The sequence below is a fragment of the Salvelinus fontinalis genome, chromosome 5 (assembly GCF_029448725.1).
Source record: "Salvelinus fontinalis isolate EN_2023a chromosome 5, ASM2944872v1, whole genome shotgun sequence".
NCBI lineage: Eukaryota > Metazoa > Chordata > Actinopteri > Salmoniformes > Salmonidae > Salvelinus > Salvelinus fontinalis.
The window spans coordinates 38,601,921-38,621,446 of NC_074669.1; the positions used below are offsets into that span (position 1 = coordinate 38,601,921).

Consider the following 19,526-nt stretch of genomic DNA (forward strand, 5'->3'; position numbering starts at 1 on the left):
AAGTTTTGTAGGCTACTAATGACCATCAGCAGCATCAGAGCTTGGAGAAGCCTAATTACCGTGACGAGATGTGAACAACCAATTAATATATTATAATTAGAGCCCGAACGATATATCGTTTCACCGATATTATTGGCTGCTATTGCCATTTTACCGATATATCAATATCGTCCGATTTATTTCACCGTTATTCATGCTTATCTGAACAGTTGCGGCAGATCTCATGTCATTATTGTCACAATGTAAGATTTTTTTCTTTTCGAAACATTGACAATATTGCTCTTTTGGATATTGATTTATGAGAACTCAGTTTTGAAAAATGTTGTATATCGGCAGATGTATAGGTATTGGCAAGTGTTCTCCCCCCAAAATTGGAATCGGACCACAAAAAAAAAAAGATTGGTCGGCCTCTAGTAAACAGCACTCCAATGATCGGAAAAGATCACTGAACAATTGCTGAATCATTATTATGCTGTTTCATAACATTGACACAATTTATGATTATTACAGTTTGGAGTCTGACAAAGGTTGATTAAAACTAAAAACACAGGGGTCTTGGCTGATTCATTTCCACAAAAAGAGCTATTAACATCTCTAAAACATTAGGGCTCCTCGGTAGATGAGTTTATAATGCTCACTGGAGACCAGGCAATGGTGTCAGAGTGGAGTTTCATTAGAAGTCGTGTTGACACATTAGCTGCTCTGCTGAATACAGAAATAAAGTACAGAACTCACGAGTACAGAAATAGCGGTGTCTGTTCCAATGAACAGTTGTGACAGCTCATCGAAAGTTTTTGAAAGCTTAGCTCAACCTTTGTTATTGAGCAGGTGATGTGTTCTATGGTTGCTGAGGCAGCTGAACCCCATAGGGTTCTAGATGGGGAATAGAGTGCCATTTGGGACAGAACCACAGCCTTTGCTGGACAGTATAGAAGCGTTCAAGTTGACACTGGTCTGTAGTGAGTGTTTGGATAGACCGTAGTGTCTGTGGTTTATGTGACTATGTCCATGCATATGTATATTTGACCGTGTGTACCGTTTGTCGAAGTTTGTACAGTACCAATGTGACAGTTCATGCATTAATACAAGCCAGCCGTGGTGGTCTGCCTCATTATAAAAAGAGACAATTGTCATCTATGTAAACACATTTAAAGTGTACAATTACATCACACATCCCCGCTATCCTCTCCATATATCCCAGAGAGCAAGAGTGAGATGAATTGTTAATATATAACAAATATATGCATCTATGGTGAAAGGTGACAGAGCTAGAGTGGAGTTTGTCTGACCTTGACACATTCCGAAAATCGGTCTTCTCACAAAATCATCTGTAGCGTTTGAACGGTTTAGTCTACAAACTATTTGACCCCAGACCAAACTCTCATGAACACAATGGCGTTCTGTTTTGCTCTACGACCCCCACAAGCTTCTTGGGACTTGGCAGATCGGCTGTACCGACTTCAGACTTCTGTCTGTAACGTCCAAATAGTTTGGACTAAACACACACACCGCTCTGTGTAAAGGTGAAACTCTCACAAACATGTATGTTGTTCCATGCAGTGAATCTGTTATTCAATGTGTTTGCATGAGCTAATAGCAGTAAGGCCAAAAATTCATCAAATAATTTATTCATATTATTTTTTCGATACTTCAAGGGGTCTTAAAATTCCAAATTCTGATATCTTTCCACAAATTGGTCTATTGACCAATCAGATCAGATATTTTGCCAATTAGGCAAAGGGTCAGAATTTGGCTGCATAGACCATGCTGCCATACATTTCTGCTTGTGTAGAGAGAAGAGAGATAAATGCTATATTTGAGGACAGTAATTGTGTCCTGGTGGAAAAAATAATGACTTGCAACATCCAATGGGTGGAAGGTTTATAGAATGTGTATAAGGAAGGTTATTTCATTAGAACCCCAGGGTGGAAATTTCCCAATGCTACCTCAGACAGTGAAAGTCACTCCACTTTAACAAACCAGTCAAACCTGACTATTAGATATAGTACTGTATTGAACTGGAAAACTAAAAGAGGTTGAAATGGTTTATTAGTTAAGAAATATCAGCTTGTTACAAATGTGATGCAGCACTTTCCAATTGAATCAATCTAAACTCAAAATTAAATTGAAGCCAAATCTCTGAACCCCTTTTAAAACGCTCAACACAACAAAACAGCATCTCCATAATAGTAAATGAGTCAAAATGCAGCAACAAAAGAGTTGGTTAGCGTGTGTGTGCGAGTGTGTTACGCGTTACTAAACTGGCACTGGTTTCGTTTCATGACTCAATAGACATGTGCGTCCACTACTTCCTCTATTGGTAAATCAGCAGTGTATAAAAATATAAAAAGGCATTAAAGATTTGTCAAGCAATCCAGCTTCAGTTTAAACTACACAAAAACGCCATGGGAGTTACCTTCTTTCTTTGAATAAGGCTTCAAAATTGCAGATATTTAAATATGTGTGAGCTAAAATGACAGTTCAAAATGAAAAAAAGATATTCAGAATCACTTTCCTAAAACAAGCCAACTCAAAGTTTTCCAGTACCGTCACCTATTCTGAACACACCAGTAAGTCCAAGGTAGTCTTGGTGACCAAAACAGTAGGTGTTTCTCTGTAAACCCCCAGAAAACAATAGAAAACTTTCAAAGAAAAACTCAATTGCACTAAAAATGTATTAAAATGTTGGCATTATTAATACAAAAAAGAAAAAAAGAAATCTAAATATATACAGCACGAAAAATAAAAGGCTTGATGTTGCTTTAGGCAACCCCCCCAAAATGATCCCCCCCATAACCCCTGACCCTCAGGCGGAAGAGGAGAGGGCCTCGGCGCAGTCGCTCCACTCGTCCGTCTCAGGGTCGTACACCTCGAGTGTGTTCAGGAAGTTGTTTCCGTCGAAACCGCCCACGGCGCAGATGACGTCACCCAGCGCGGCCACACCCGCATTGCTCCGTGCCACGGTCATGCTACCCAGCATCTTCCATGCGTTACGGACTGGGTCATACACCTCTACGCAGCGCAGTGCATGGGAGCCATCAAACCCACCAACCACTAAGAGCTTCCCTAGAGAGGGGAAGAGAAGGAGATGAGAGAGAGCAGAGAAAGGAGAGCAAAGGGTCAGCACAAATCAGATTTTATCTGAGTAAATTCCAAGTTTGCAACCTGCCTTCCCACCCTGTGAACTGAGTACCCTATACATGGTAATCGTCTCGAGCCCACCCCCGTTTAGAGCAGAACATAGAATTTGAATACTTCATTTCTATGGAGTAGTCTCTTACCACCGTAGACGGCCACCCCAGCCCCCCTGCGAGCTACGTTCATGGGGGCGATTAGGGTCCAGGTGTTATTCTCAGGGTTGTAGCGCTCCACCGTGTTCAAGCAGTTCCACGACTCAGCACCTCCAATCACGTACATGAAGCCATCCAGCTCACATACCGCAGCCTGGTGCCTCTCTAGGAGAACACAGAGATAACACTGCACATTACCCACTTTTCACATTCACAGAACTCAAAGCTATTCCAGTTCTTCACGAATACAGTATATGCGATACAACGAAATCGGAAAGTATTCAAACCCCTCGACTTTATCCACATTTTGTTACATTACAGCCTTATTCTAAAATGGATTAACTAAATAATTGAGTGCTGCATCAGATGACCTGGCCTCCACAATCACCCGACCTCGATTCAATTGAAATGGTTTTGGATGAGTTGGACCACAGAGTGAAGGAAAAGCAGCCAACAAGTGTTCAGTATAATGTGGGAACTCCTTCAAGACTGTTGGAAAAGCATTCCAGGTGAAGCTGGTTGAGAGAATGCCAAGAGTGTGCAAAGCTGTCATCAAGGCAAAGGGTGGTTACTTTGAAGAATCTCAAATATATTTTGATTTGTTTAACACTTTTTTGGTTACTACATGATTCCACGTGTGTCATTTCATAGTTTTGATGTCTTCACTATTATTCTACAATGCAGAAAATAGTACAAATGAAGAAAAACCCTTGAATGAGAAGGTCTCAACTTTTGACTGGTACTGAAAGCATTCTGCCCCCTTCCCTTTTTCCACATTTTGTTACATTACATCCTTATTCTAAAATGGATTAAATACATTATTTCACTCAGCAATTTACACACAATTCCCCATAATGACAAAGCAAAAACAGTTTCTTACAAATGTATAAAAAACAAATACTTCATTTACATAAGTATTCAAACCCTTTGCTATGAGACTCGAAATTGAGCTCAGGTGCATACTGTTTCCATTGATCATCCTTAAGATGTTTCTACAACTTGATTGTAGTCTACATGTGGTTCATTGGACATGATTTGGAAACAAACACACCTGTCTATAAGATCCCACAGTTGACAGTGCATGTCAGAGCAAAAACCAAGCCATGAGGTCGAAGGATTTGTCCCTAGAGCTCCGAGACAGGATTGTGTTGAGGCATAGAACTGGGGAAGGGTTTCTGCAACATTGAAGGTCCCCAAGAACAGTGGCACCCATCATTCTGAAATGGGAGTAGTTTGGAACCGCCAAGACTCTTCCTAGAGCTGGCCGCGCGGCCAAACCAAGCAAACAGGGGAGAAGGGCTTTGGTCAGGGAGGTGACCAAGAACCCGATGGTCACTCTGACAGAGTTCCAGAGTTCCTCTGTGGAGATGGGAGAACCTTCCAGAAGGACAACCATCTCTGCAGCACTTCACCATCAGGCTTTCATGGTTGAGTGGCCAGACGGAAGCCACTCCTCAGTAGAAGGAACATGGCGGTCCACTTGGAGTTTGCCAAAAGGCATCTATAGGACTCTGACCATGAGAAACAAGATTCTCTGGTCTGATGAAACCAAGATTGAACTCTGGCCTGAATACCAAGCGTCACGTCTGAAGGAAACCTGGCACCATCCCTAAGGTTAAGCATGGTGGTGGCAACATTATGCTGTGGGGATGTTTTTCCAACGGCAAGGACTGGGAGACTAGTCAGGGTTAAGCGAAAGATTAACAGAGCAAAGGACAGAGATCCTTGATGAAAACCTGCTCCAGTGCGCTCAGGACCTCAGACTGGGGCCAAGGGTAACCTTCCAACAGGACCACGACCCTAAGCACACAGCCAAGACAACGTAGGAGTGGCTTCTGGACAAGTCTCAATGTTCTTGAGTGGCCCAGCCAGAGCCCGGACTTGAACCCGATCGAACATCTCTGGAGAGACCTGAAAATAGCTGTGCAGCGACGCTACCCATCCAACCTGACAGAGCTTGAGAGGATCTACAGAGAAGAATAGGTGAAACTCCCCAAATACAGGTGTGTCAAGCATCATACCCAAGAAGACTTGAGGCTGTAATCGCTGCCAACGGTGCTTCAACAAAGTACTGAGTAAAGGGTCTGAATACTTGTGATATTTCAGTTTTTCTTTAAATTTGCAAAAATGTCTAAACCTGTTTTTGTTTTGTCATTATGGGGTATTGTGTGTAGATAGATGGGAAAAAAAACAATTCCATCCATTTCAGAATAAGGCTGTAACCTAACAATGTGGAAAAATTCAAGTGGTCTGAACACCTTCTGAATGCACTGTACATAAGCACCATTACTAAAGCATCCAGTCCTGTGACAGATCAAAGAACCCCTTTTTGGTATAATCTGGAACCCTTTTTGCTCAGTGTGTGTGATATTGGTACAGCATGTGTGTATAGTACAATCGTATTTGCTTTTAATTTAATTTTGCTTTATACTCCAGCATTTGGGATTTGATATCAAATGTTTTATATGAGGTGACAGTAAAGAATTTAGCCTTATTAAAACATCTGTTTTACCGTTTAGAAATGCACTTTATGTATCTAGTCTGCCCATTTCAAGGTGTCAAGTACTTTGACAAATGTAATTTGTGTATTCAATTCAGTCAAAAGTTTAATATTTGGTCCCATTTACCTAGCATGCAATGCCTAAGATTGTGAGTCTTCAAACTTGTTGGGTTTATTTTTAGTTTGTTTTGGTTGTGTTTCAGATTATGTTGTGCCCAATGAATGGTAAATCATTTGTCATTTTTGAGTCACTTTTATTGTAAATAAGAACAGAATGTTTCTGAACACTTCTACATTAATGTGGGAAAACCTTTAAATAATCGTGACATTCTGTACTGTCGGCTCATATAAAACATTTGATCTCAAATCAAATGGTGGAGTATAAAGCCAAATTAAAATAAATACGTAGGGAAGTGTATGTGTAGTATTGGTACGTACTGATGTTGAGAGGGGCACAGTTGTTCCAGGTCTTGGTCACAGGGTCAAAAGCATCACAGTTCTTCAGTCCTTTCTGCCCACAGGGGTCTGACCCTCCCACCACAAACAGCTTATTGTTCAACGAGCAGACACCTGCGTTGCAGCGATTGGTCCGGAGCTCTGCCACCTGAGCCCACGTGTCAGTGTGCGGATCGTAGGTCTCCCCACAGCTCAGCTCGTCTGAGTGACCGTTGGAGCCACCCATCACATACAGCTGACCCTAAGAGATCAGAGGAGACAGAGGCAGGTTTAAGTCAGAAAACTCTTGATCAGTCCGGGTCAGACAGGCACCTGTCAATCATATGAAATGCGGGTTCAAAGGACAGGGGTGTGTTGTACCATGAGCACGGCCATCTGGAAGCGAGCCCTGGCAGTCCGCATGGGAGCAGTGAAGGTCCAGCGGTCCTCTTTGGGGTCGTAACACTCCACAGTCCTCAGGCACTCCTCCCGGTTATACCCTCCTGGAGGGAACATACACAGAGGATGCCAGGTCAGTAACAGGACAGGGTTGATTTTGGACGATCTGAGGCTTGAGACCTGTCAGTGCCAGACTCCAGATAGAGAGGCCCATTGGCTGGTTAACTCTGCATACCTGCAGCGATGAGCCTGCCGTGCAGGGTGGCAGTGCCCAGGCCAGAGCGTGCGTAGTGCATGGAGGTCAGCGGGTGTTCCTCCAGCTCCTCAGACTGAGCCTCAAAGCTCAGGCTCTTCATCAGACATGGTGTGGCAGAGGGAGAACTCTGGGGAGAGTTGCGGCCATGCAGGAAGATCACACATAACACCCCGTCCAGTACTGCCAGACACAGGTAGGTGTTGTCTGGAAGAGAGAGGGGAGAAGGAGGGAGGTGATGGTATGAGCGGAGGTGATGGTAATAACTAAATAAAACACTTAAAATGTTATTATCTTAAAAACTCTTGGAAATAGGGGGCGCCATTTTGACTTTGGGAAAAAATCGTGCCCAAATTAAACGTCCTCGTACTCTGTTCTAGATCATACGATATGCATATTATTATTACTATTGGATAGAAAACACTAGTTTCTAAAAAACAAGTTTCTAAAACGGTTTGAATTATATCTGTGAGTAAAACAAAACTCATTTGGCAGGAAGTGAAAATTCAGAAAATGGGTCTCTGAATAGGCCTTGCCTATTCAATTGCCTTATATTTATGGATCTGTATGCACTTCATACGCCTTCCACTAGATGTCAACAGGCAGTAGAAGGTTGAATGGGGTGTCTAGCTTGATGTGAGACCGAATGAGAGCTTTTGGAGTGACAGGTCCGCCATATTGGCAGTATTTTGCTGCGCACTTGGGAGCACCATATTATTTTCTGCAATGCGTTAGGTAGACACAACGAAATGCTCCGTCTTGGCCGTTATTGGATACATATGAGAAAAACATCATAAAGATGGATTTTCAACTGAGTTTGACCAGTTTATTCGACTTTTATTATGACTTTTGGAATTTTTCGTTCCATGCGCCAAACGTTCATGGACATGTGCGCTCCACCATGCTAGCCAAAGTTGCTAATTCGACAGAAGAAATGGACATTCTAAAACAAAACAACGATTTATTGTGGAACTAGGACTCCTTGCACTGCATTCTGATGGAAGATCATCAAAGGTAAGAGAATATTTATGATGTTATTTCGTATTTTTGTGGAATATGTTGGCTCCAACATGGCGGAGAATGGCTGGGTGCTGTCTCAGATTATTGCATGCTGTGCACTAAAGTTATTATTATTATTTTTTTTAAATCTAACACAGCGGTTGCATTAAGAACAAGTGTATCTTTCATTTGCTGTACAACATGTATTTTCCAGCAAAGTTTATGATGAGTTTTTTGGTTAGATTACGTCGCTGTGTAAAATTTCTCCGGACAATTTGGTGTTATTTGTGACCATGGCTGTGTTTTAAAACCCAGATTTGTAGCTATAAATATGCACATTTTCGAACAAAACATACATGTATTGTATAACATGATGTCATAAGACTGTCATCTGATGAAGTTGTTCAAAGGTTAGTGATTAATTTTATCTCTATTTGTGGGTTTTGTGAAAGCTATGTTTGTGGTGAAAAAATGGCGTTGTGTGTTTGGCTATTGTGGTGAGCTAACATAAATGTGTTTTCACTGTAAAACATTTTTAAAAAATCTGAAATGTTGGCTGGATTCACAAGATGTTTATCTTTCATTTGCTGTATTGGACTTGTGATTTCATGAAATTATATGATATCCCTGTGGCGCTAGGCTAGGGAGCTTTTTTGATGAGGATGATCCCGGATCCGGGATCCGTAGAAGTTAAACATTAGGATATTCATACACATTATTATGCTATACACCCACTCCTTGACACCGAAGGCTTCAAACATTCTTCGACACATTCACTTACTGGTGGACTTCTCGGAGGCGATGTACTTCCACTCTCTCCTGCAGGATTTGGGTGTGTTGAAGGCCAAGCCGGAGGGTGAGGAGCTGCCGGAGGTGGCGGAGCTCGGCTGTCTCTGGGTGTTGCTGTTCTCACGAGGGGGCTTCTTCTGCAAGAGCAGAAAGCAGCTACAGAAGCCCAGCCAGAGGTAACAGCCACATTATCCCACCACTGGCTAATACACCAGCTGGCTGCAGAGCGCACACTCCACAATCTGGCCTGAAAATTGACTAAACCTGGGTTTAAACCTGCCTAGAAATACATCCAAGCACATTCTTTTAGCAGTGCCAGTCCCCCTGAAATGTTTCAAAGCAGCCTACAACCCATTTTAAACCATCTGAACAAGCTGAAAGACAGCACACACAATTGGGAAGACTTTTACAAATGCAGAAGCAGCTACATACTGAGACAAAACACACAAAAAAGGTAGTAATCACTACCCAATCTCCAAAAGACTATGATCTGAGAACCAGTCTAACATGCAACATGAGCTACGCAAGCAGGTCTGTAGTATCCCCAGGTTCTACAAACGAATTGTTTGCCTTGTTGCCAGGCTACATAAGGTGGGATAAAAACCAGGTTGGGCCAAGCGACACTCGGGTAGGCCCAGGAAAGGGCCAGGTAGGGGTGGGTTGTGTACCTGAACAAACTGCATGTGGTCCTCCTCCGCACCAACCCCAAACATCCCATGTTCCTCAATGACGAGTGCGCCATCGAGCAGCTTGTGGTCGGCTGAGTAGTACAACGTTTGCACCTGCAAGACACACAGTGACATCACCCATGTGGCAGCCTGTCTCCATGGCAACACAGCAGCATCCCGGGCAACACGAAAGGGAGGGAGGAAGGAGGACAGTGGGGGAGGAAGGCTGATCTGTTGTCACTGGTAGGAGCCAATGCTTCTTTATCAACATAGACACACAGAAGTAGTTACAGGACATGTAGGAGGCCGCACAAAAAGCAGTTTCCGCTTCTGTGCTGCCCTCTCGCCATAAGATCTAAAAAAGGAGGAGTCTGGGTTTGGTAAATACGCAACATTTGGAAACTTCTTCTGTGCTCATGACCTCACACCGGCTGCTTGGAAACCAGAAACCACGCTCCTGGCTGGCTGATGAAGTCGGTCATTATAATTGCATAGGAAAACATTAGAAAAAAGGCACTGAGGTATGCTTTCATACAGCAGGTGAAGGCAAAGCTTTGACATACATTAACATTTCATACAAGTAGTCATAAAATAAATAAAAAAAGAGATGTTTTCAAACAAAGTTACAGTAAAAAAATAAACTGTTCAAATAAGTGATTGGATTATGATGTGGGCATGGAGATGATGCGTAGAATATGCTTGAGCAGAGAAGCATTTCAAAAGTTGGTTTAAATGGCCGTCATTCTGCTCTTTCCCACGTCAAAGGACAAAGCTCTTAAAACGTACTGTGCAATCACTGATTTGGATTAAATATGGTTCATATTAAATGCTGTTCCAAAATAAGGGGTTAGATCAGTGAACGATGAGGGGTGTATCGAGTCTCGGGGGGGGGGGGGGGGGGGGGGTGGTTGGGTTAATCATGGTTATGTGCTAAGCAGATGTACCGTTCAGTGGATATGGGTTTATGTGAGTACTCTACTGCATGTCATTTTGTATATCCGGATGATCAATCCGGCTGTAGAGAGAGGGAGGTGCTTCTCTCCTCCCTCTTTTTCTCTCTCTGTTTCTCGTTCTCTGACTCATTACCCTGGTGGCTCAGTCTTGGCTCTTCAGTCGTCTCCTGCTGCTGTTAATAAACCTGGGAGGACAGAGAAATCAACGGGGAGGAACAGTCATTAGAACTGGAGTGCTCGCTGACACACGCACGCAAAACGCACACTTAATGCGCACACACCCCGGCTCAGAAAGAGAAGGGCATCAGTGAGACAGAACAGAGTCAAACACCTGCTCACTCACTTTGTTTCCATGCAAAAGAGACCAAAAGTCATACTACTGTGGGTGGAACCAACTGATCACTAAAACATAAATGTCAAAGAGCGAACACCCGCACGGCTGTGTCTCTGCTCACCTCTAGTTTGCAGTATGGCCAGGTACACTGTACTGCACAACTTAACACTTAAAAAAAAGAACGAAAAAACAAACAAACAGTCCTAACACAGTGTGTGAAATGACATCATGCCACGTTGAGTTGTAAACAGTGCCTCAACTTGTTAGAGGAAAGTGCAGAAAGGAGGGGAGGGAGGGATATGGGGCGGATGGGTGCAAGCTAGACTCCAGCTACGGTACTGACCTCCTCCATCAGTCTATCCAGTTGGTCGCCATTCTCCCACAGTCTGCGCTGGACCCAGTTAAGCACCTTGGAGTAGAGCTTGCCATTGCTGGGCAGGCTCAAGCTGTCTTCCAGCATTACTTCTAACTGTAGAGACAGATAAGAGGAGACCAGTCAGAAGAGGTGCTGACTCCTTATTGAACCATCATAGCCTAGCTAGGGTTATGATGCGTTCTACCTTAACTGGAGACAAAGAAAACTATTCAATCAAAACCAGTAACTGGTGAATTCTGCAGCACAAAAGTAATAATGCAACTAACTGTATTTGAAGGCCTTAAGTAACCAGTTGGGTCACACCCACATTTGCAGATGGTCATTTTCCGGCAGGATCAAATACGGAAGCCATCGATTTAGATATGAACATCAACCGAGAAATGTAACCGTTCAATGATTAGTACATATTGGGTGAGATCCAGAGCGGGAACAGCTAACAATTTCTACTGAGATTATTTATCCACGTTTGTCCTCCAACGGTCAATAAAGCAATCAGATAGCCTCCTAGGCAAGGTAAAGACTAGTCTTGTATATTCCAGACCGTGGCGCATCATAAGCTAGGCAACGACACAAGGCCTGGGGAGGATGTCGGCTTCTGACATTTCAAAAGGATTAATATAATTATTTTTTCAGGGAGGGTCCTCTTCAGACAATCAACACTCTTAACAAATCATACGTTTGGGTAGGTGGGGCTTAAAATGCAGGAAGGAATTGTGCTCCTGTTTAGCTAGGGCAAGAAGCAGATACGGCAGTGTCTTTACCGGTGACGCGCTTCCAATTTCCGAATGTCCCAACTGACGTTGGAACTTCTACAGACATGTTAAGCTGGAGCATTGGTACATTGTCTAGAGAGACTAGGTAAATAGTGAACATGTTTAAAGTATCCCTATATGTCTAACCAATCATTGAGTTTATTTATTTCCCTGAGCCTCCTTAAGCCACTGAAATGTTTAGTCCAACTGTGTGGGCATGGGGATACAAATTTGGATATATTGCATCCTGGCCTATACCCTGTCTGCCGTTTATTCAATGCACAAACACCATGATTATCTACAGGCAGACCATAGGACTCTGCATCTGAGGCCAAACAAGTAATACTTCCGAATAATCAAAGTCTACTTCATAATTTTGCCAAATAGACTTTGTAATGAGACTGAAGATTATTATCATTATTTCTAATGAGTAAACACATGAATTACACATTTTGGAATGTTTTCGGTTGTTGAAAGTAAATAAAATAACGAGACTAGCATTAGTGTCATTCTTCAAATTCTCGTAAGTTATTTACATAAACAGATCGCAAACAAGGTTATAATGAAAGTCGAAATCATGGCATGTAAGTATCTTTTTACATGTGTTCAAGCTCTGGAAGGTGTTCCTGTGAGATGAAAACAAATCATGGTGAAAGTAAGAGGTTGTTCGCTAAACAATCAGATAAGGTATAATCAAATCACATTTTATTGGTCACATACACGTTAATCAGTGGAAGAGTTGCAGTATTGCACACACACAATTACACTTAGCTTCTGACTAACTTGTTTGGCGGAATCTGTTGTGATATGTGATGTTGGAGTGATAATCAACCGTAGAATAGATCTCCAGTAGGTTGGTTGGTGACCACAGCCCCCACACACTACAAATGTGTCTTCAAATAGTCACGTCACCCCCACCCATTGAATTCCTACTTGGTTATAGATCATGGTTTATTCCACTACTCGCTAAATTAAAAAAAATATATATATAATAATAATAATAATAATCTGACATGGGTGGTGTTGTGAGAAGTCAGGCTGCATAGTTTTGAACCATTTGGAGTAGCCTCAGAGTAGTTCATTACAGTAGTCTCGTGGGGAGAAGATCAGTGCATGAAAGAGGATTTTAGCGCCAGGACGGGAGAGGGAGGACCTGACTCCGGAGAGGTTACGGAGGTGGAAGAACATTCTGTCGGACGTGGTGATCGAAGGAGAGGGTGGAATCCAGGATGACGCCATGGTTGCATGTGTAGGGGGGAGAGAGACAATGGTGACGTCAATGTTGAGGTTGCCAACTTTAAGTCTGGATTTGGTGCCTTGTACGCAGAAAGAAATGGAGAGAATTTTTATAAATTTTATTTAGTCAATTAGAAAGATTGGAAGAAATTTGCCAACATGATTTGGCTATCCAACTTACCAATATTGATAAGTTGGTTAACTTCTTATGGCTGCAGGGGCAGTAATGAGTAGCTTGTATGAAAGGTGCACAGAGGTGCCCAGAGTAAACGGCCTGCTCCTCGGTCATAGTTGCTAATATATGCATATTATTATTGGTATTGGATAGAAAACACTCTGAAGTTTCTAAAACTGTTTGAATTATGTCTGTGAGTATAACAGAACCCATATGGCAGGCAAAAACCTGAGAAGTTCCACTTCCTGTTTGGATTTTTTCTGAGGCTGGTAGATTTTCAACCTAAGTCCCATTGAAATTACAGCGAGATATGAATGAGTTTTCACTTCCCACTAGATATCAACAGTCAATAGAGCTTTGTATGATGACTGTACTGTGAAGGGGGGCCGAAGGAGACAGGAATGAGTAACCACTGCCATGAGGTGACAACGCTTTGACCACGTGCGTTCACGTGAGAGGCAGCTCCGTTCCATCGCTCAACTGAAGTCAATGTAATTCTCCGGTTGGAACGTTATTCAAGATGTATGTTAACAACATTCTAAAGATTGATTCAATACATTGTTTGACATGTTTCTACTGACTGTTACGGAACTTTTGGATATTTCGTCACGTTTTAGTGAACCCGCTTTGTGACTTTGGAATTGTTTACCAAACGCGCTAACCAAAGTAGCTAATTGGACATAAATAACAGACATTATCCAACAAATCAAGCATTTATTGTGGACCTGGGATTCCTGGGAGTGCATTGTGATGAAGATCATCAAAGGGAATATTTATCATGTAATTTCTGGTTTCTGTTGACTCCAACATAGCGGCTAATTTGACTCTTTTTCTGAGCTCAGTCTCAGATTATTGCATGGTTTGCTTTTTCCGTAAAGTTTCTTTGAAATCTGACACAGCGGTTGCATTAAGGAGGTATATCTATAATTCCATGTGTATAACTTGTATTATCATCTACATTTATGATGAGTATTTCTGTTGAAACGATGTGGCTTTGCACCATCACTGGATGTTTTTGGAACTAGTGAATGTAACGCGCCAATGTAAACTCAGATTTTTTTATATAAATATGAACTTTATCAAACAAAACATGCATGTATTGTGTAACATGAATACCTATGAGTGTCATCTGATGAAGATCAAAGGTTAGTGATTAATTTTAGCTATATTTCTGCTTTTTGTGACTGCTAACTTTCGCTGGAAAAATGGCTGTGCTTATTGTGGTTTGGTGTGACCTAACATAATCGTTTGCAGTGCTTTAGCTGAAAAGCATATTTGAAATCGGACACTTTGGTGGGATTAACAAGATTACCTTTAAAATGGTATAAGAAACATGCATGTCTGAGGAATTTTAATTATGAGATTTCTTTTTTCTTTTTTCTTATTATTTGGCGCCCTGCACTTTCACTGGCTGTTGTCATATCATCCCGTTACCAGGATTGCAGCCATAAGAAGTTAATTACATAAATAGTGAAGTTCTAACTAAGTGATTGCAAATGTAAAATCAGGTTATCAATGAAGCACTGATGATGCTGTTACTAAAACATAGCTAGCTAGCCAGCCAGCTAATGAAATTTCTCGAAATTACATTATAATAACCTGGAAATAGATGTCGTAAAATTTAAATAAATCCTTTGTCATCCCTCTAATGTTGCCATTAGCTAGCCAAGTTAGTCAAAAACAGCTAGCAATGGTAACGTTAGCTAGCTAAAATTCAGTTTTGTCCCCTCAACTTTAGCTAGCTAAGGTTATTCAAACTAAAGTCAATCTAGCGACTTCACAAGGATGACAAAAGGTTTTCCTATTAATTATATGCCTAGCCACTTGACAAAATCTTCAACAGCGCAAATCAAGAGTAGAACATTGTCGGGAATCAGTCTTCAAAATAACATTAAAAACGAAAGATGCCACTCATAAATATGTCCTTCAGTTATTTTTCTAAAATTAAAAGTGTCTAGATACTTACTTCTTGAATGGTTGCTGCCGGGTGCAAGATAAAGTAGAAAGTAACTCCGGAAATACTTTGGTCTTTGGTAGCCCAACTCTGCATGCTGTCAACAATGAGGAATGGAATGCCAATATGACCGGGCGGGTCCAGCAGCAGTGTAGACGAATATACGCTAGATGAACGGTCATTGGCCAGTTATAAATCAGAATGCCTTTTGACGTTATGCGGCGGGCCAAAACCCCTTTTTTTAACAGCTCATACACAAAAAGGGGATTACAATTTTCACAATTTAAGTGAGTTATTTCAACAGCAAAGTGGAAATATCATTAAAGACTAGGAATCGGCCGATATTAGCTAAACAGATTGTCCTGATTTCTAATTTAACGCCGATGTTATAAACCGATGTCAAATCTAACGTGCATACCTATATAACGTAGGTACATGACGTAATGGCGCCACGTAACATTTGCGCTACACGTGCAACACAGCATTTCTAACCTAGCCCACAATGTCTGCTGTGTAGATCGAGCAGTCATTTGAAAGAGTAAGAACATTTCAGTGGGACAACACAAAGGCAAAATCCATTAAATCCAAGATAATGGAATTCATTGCCCTGACATTCCACCGTTCTCCGTCGTAGGTGATGTTGGCTTTCGCCGACTGGTCGAGCACCGGTACACAATACCAAGTGCGCTATTTTTCCCAGATGTTGCCCTGTCCGGAGTTACACAGAAATAGCGTCACTGCTATTAGCTTCAAGACATACATGCTATGGAACGCAGTTTGGGTCTTTGTATGTCAAAGATACAGTAGCACTGTAAAAGCTGTTCAAAACAGTCTGCAAACAAGCAAACACTGGCCACGAACGATGTGTTTACAATACCGCATTAGTAATAAAGCATAATTTGTTCGACCGCAACTTCTGGGGTAGCTAGCTTTAGCTTGGTACCTAGTTAGCACCAATATAACCAGCCTGAAAACAATGACCAGTAGAAACTGCAATCATTTTCATTATTCATAGCAATGATTTAGGAATCCTTGTAAGTATTAACTAGGTTGTCACTTGATGTTTGCCTACTGAAATTGAACTTCAGTTGATGAAAATAAATAGCTAGTCAGCAACTTAACTCTGTTGCCCAAAGCTAACTTCATAAGCAGCTAGCTAGCTTCATCTGGCTAGTGAGGCTTAACCGGACCGGGTTGTGAAGATAGCCACAATAGTGGAATTTGCAGTTTGCCATGTCATTGACAGTGATGCAAATGAATACAAATAGTAGAATCATTCCATACTTTTATTTTGGAGGCTAACCGCAAAGTCCCTATTGTGGTTAATCCTTATTGTGGCTAGCTTCACATAGATGGGTCCGACCAACATTAATAAAATAAGACCTTATAAATTAGGGTTATTTTAGATGACACCTAGCTATATAGTTAGCTAGCTAACTATAGCTACTGAAACAGATGTCGTTTTGCTATGTTTTAGGGGAAGAACTACATTGCTTGCATCGAGCTAGCTAGATTTTTTTTTTTAAATGACCAGCACTGTAGGTACACAAGACAACTTTACCAGCATCACAGCATGCGTATCGATGAATCGTTGTGACATATGAAATATGAGTGATTGTAATCAATGTGTAATAACTACATAAAAAATGAATGAACGCGTTAAATTATTATTTGACGTGCAGTCATATTCAGGTCCTGATTGGCCAAATCGCGTTATTTGACACGCCAAATCGCGTTATTTGACACGCCAAATCGCGTTATTTGACACGCCAAATCGCGTTATTTGACACGCCAAATCGCGTTATTTGACACGCATCTTTTTTTGACACGCAAAGACCCAAACGGCATTCCATAGAAATCCTGGTTGAGAATGAAACGACTGAACAACGAAACAGCAAGTAAGTGAAAGAAATAGGGTTTGATTATGTTTCACTGGTAATTTATTTAACATTTATTTAACTAGGCTTAAGAACAAATTCTTATTTTCAATGACGGCCTAGGAACAGTGGGTTTACTGCCTTGTTCAGGGGTAGTAAATGCCAACAAAATAACCCCTTGTGTGTGTAACCTTAAATTTAACAAGGCAAGTCAGCTAAGAACAAATTCTTATTTACAATGACGGTCCGGACGACGCTGGGCCAATTGCGTACCGCCCTATGGGACTCCAAATCACGGCCGGATGTGATACAGCCTTGATTTGAACTAGGGACTGTAGTGAAGCCTCTTGCACTCAGATGCAGTGCCTTTGACTGCTATGTCCGTGTGCGTGTTAACTATTTAACTGTACTTGAATGCTTTAAAGGCCACTTTTTTTATATCGGTGTCATTTAATACATTTTTACAAGGAAAATATCGGATATTGGCATCGGCCAAAAATGTCATATCGGCGCATCACTATTAATGACAACCTGAAAAATTATGTTTTTAACTGCACTGCCACGTTAAGGTTGCAGTAGAACATTGCTCAGGGAAGGCTCACTTTGAGGCGGGGGAGTTTGAGGAAGTCCTCCTGCTCAGAGACCTCCAGCAGGTGTTCTTGGATGTAGATGTCGATCTTGGACAGCATGCGGCCGTCTCCCATGCAGCTGGAAAAGTTACGAAAGGAGATGGCACTCTGGGATTCCATCTTCGACAGCAGGTAGTTGCCACAGATCTGACCAATCAGAGAGGAGAGAAGTTTAAACCTCTGAACATTGGGACAGCGTTTAAACATACAGTATTGCATATCAGTAGTTGAAAACAGAGTAAGATCCTACCTGCTTTACTCGTTCCATCTTTAGCCTTTTGGCTGCAGTGTAGACATCCTTAACCAACTCCTTGTCTGCCTTCAACCTGCAAGACAGAACCATTAGTTAGTCAGACAGACAAACACAGACAGGAGTTGTACGCATGCTTGACAGGTGATGAGCATAGTCAAAAAGAAAGCCTTGAGAGGGGTGAGCAGAGTTAGAGCGGTGAAGGGTCCAGGAAACATTTTTAAAAACCCATGCAGTCTTTAATTGTACTTTTAAATCCCTTATTTATTATTATTATTTATATAACTCCAATATATACACGTTTTCATAATATATTTCCCTGTTCCTCCTAGGGCCACTGAAACGCTCAGTCTGATCGCGTGGGCGTTAGGAAACAAAATTGAATATGAAATTACACAGCTGGAATGGCTAATAGGATGGTCTAGAGCCCACCCCCTTACCCCTTAAAAAAACAAAAAAAAACAAAGGCACATGGTATTCAACCTGTCAGTTGGAGCTGCACCCTGAAAGCGGCAAACTTTCACACGGCTGTAGGCTACTTTGTTGAAAACAAAAAGGCATACATAATGCATCTAAATTTGCTTTATCGTTGTTGTACTGTTTTCAATAGGGAAACAGAAGATTCAGGACCAGAACAACCTGTTTGCATGGTGGACCATCTTGGCCTATATCTTGTATGCAGTCTATTTATTGCAGAATACCACGATTATATACAGGGCCGACCATAGGCCTCTGTGACTTAAGTGTGACTTACTGCAAAACACAGTAAGTCACACTTAAGCCTAACACTGCAAGTAATACTCAGAGACAATGGCCCATGGTATAATCATCAGTATAACCACAAAGTCCATTTCATCATTTTGAGAAAATATCCAGTATCATCAGTGTCTATAACATTTCAAATGTTATAAGTAAACACTGGAATTATGTTGTTAACTTTTCTAGGATAGGGGGCAGCATTTTCACTTTTGGATGAATAGCGTGCCCAATTTCAACTTCCTTCTACTCATCCCCAGAATATAAGATATGCATATTATTAGTAGATTTGGATAGAAAACACTCAGAAGTTTCTAAAACTGTTTGAATCATGTCTGTGAGTATCACAGAACTTATGTAGCAGGCAAAACCCAGAGGACTAACCATTCAGTTTTTTTTTTTCTCCAGTTTTTTTTTGTTGGAGGTCACCGTCTGTTCAATGAGTTTATTGGGATACTAGATTTCTAATCAACCTGTTTGCAGTTCCTACCGCTTCCACTCGATGTCACCAGTCTTTGGAAATAGGTTGAGGTATTCCTTTGTGCAATGAAGAAGAACGGCCATCTGGAATCAGTGTAACGTTATGTGTACTGTTTGAGAGTTGCGCAAGACTAGAAAAGTATCGTTAGTTTGTTGTCATCCTGTATTGAAAACAGATAGACCCGTCTTCAATTTGATCGATTATTAACGTTTACAAATACCTTAAGTTGTATTACAAAAGTAGTTTGAAATGTTTTGGCAAAGTTGAGGTAATTTTTTTGATATTTTGTAGTGACTTTACGCAAATTGGAAGCTGTTTTTTTCTGGATCAAACGCGCCAAATAAATGGACATATGGACGGAATTAATCGAACAAAAGGACCATTTGTGATGTTTATGGGACATATTGGAGTGCCAACAAA

General features: G+C 41.4%; 1 protein-coding gene across 2 annotated transcripts in view; it reads right to left on the minus strand.

Annotated features, from left to right (window-relative positions):
* Window positions 1-2,032: 2,032 nt before the first annotated feature.
* The window catches only part of LOC129855556 (influenza virus NS1A-binding protein homolog A-like), a 34,988-nt gene continuing 17,494 nt past the window's right edge, over window positions 2,033-19,526 (minus strand). For both annotated transcript variants that reach the window (XM_055923343.1, XM_055923344.1), the window contains exons 5-14: window positions 17,870-17,945; window positions 17,593-17,766; window positions 10,964-11,089; window positions 9,334-9,447; window positions 8,658-8,802; window positions 6,860-7,084; window positions 6,607-6,728; window positions 6,229-6,487; window positions 3,282-3,455; window positions 2,033-3,066 (exon numbers count right to left, since the gene is read on the minus strand). In XM_055923343.1, coding sequence (XP_055779318.1) covers window positions 2,807-3,066; window positions 3,282-3,455; window positions 6,229-6,487; window positions 6,607-6,728; window positions 6,860-7,084; window positions 8,658-8,802; window positions 9,334-9,447; window positions 10,964-11,089; window positions 17,593-17,766; window positions 17,870-17,945 — 1,675 coding nt within the window. In that variant the 3' untranslated portion in view covers window positions 2,033-2,806. The remainder of the gene's footprint in view (window positions 3,067-3,281; window positions 3,456-6,228; window positions 6,488-6,606; window positions 6,729-6,859; window positions 7,085-8,657; window positions 8,803-9,333; window positions 9,448-10,963; window positions 11,090-17,592; window positions 17,767-17,869; window positions 17,946-19,526) is intronic.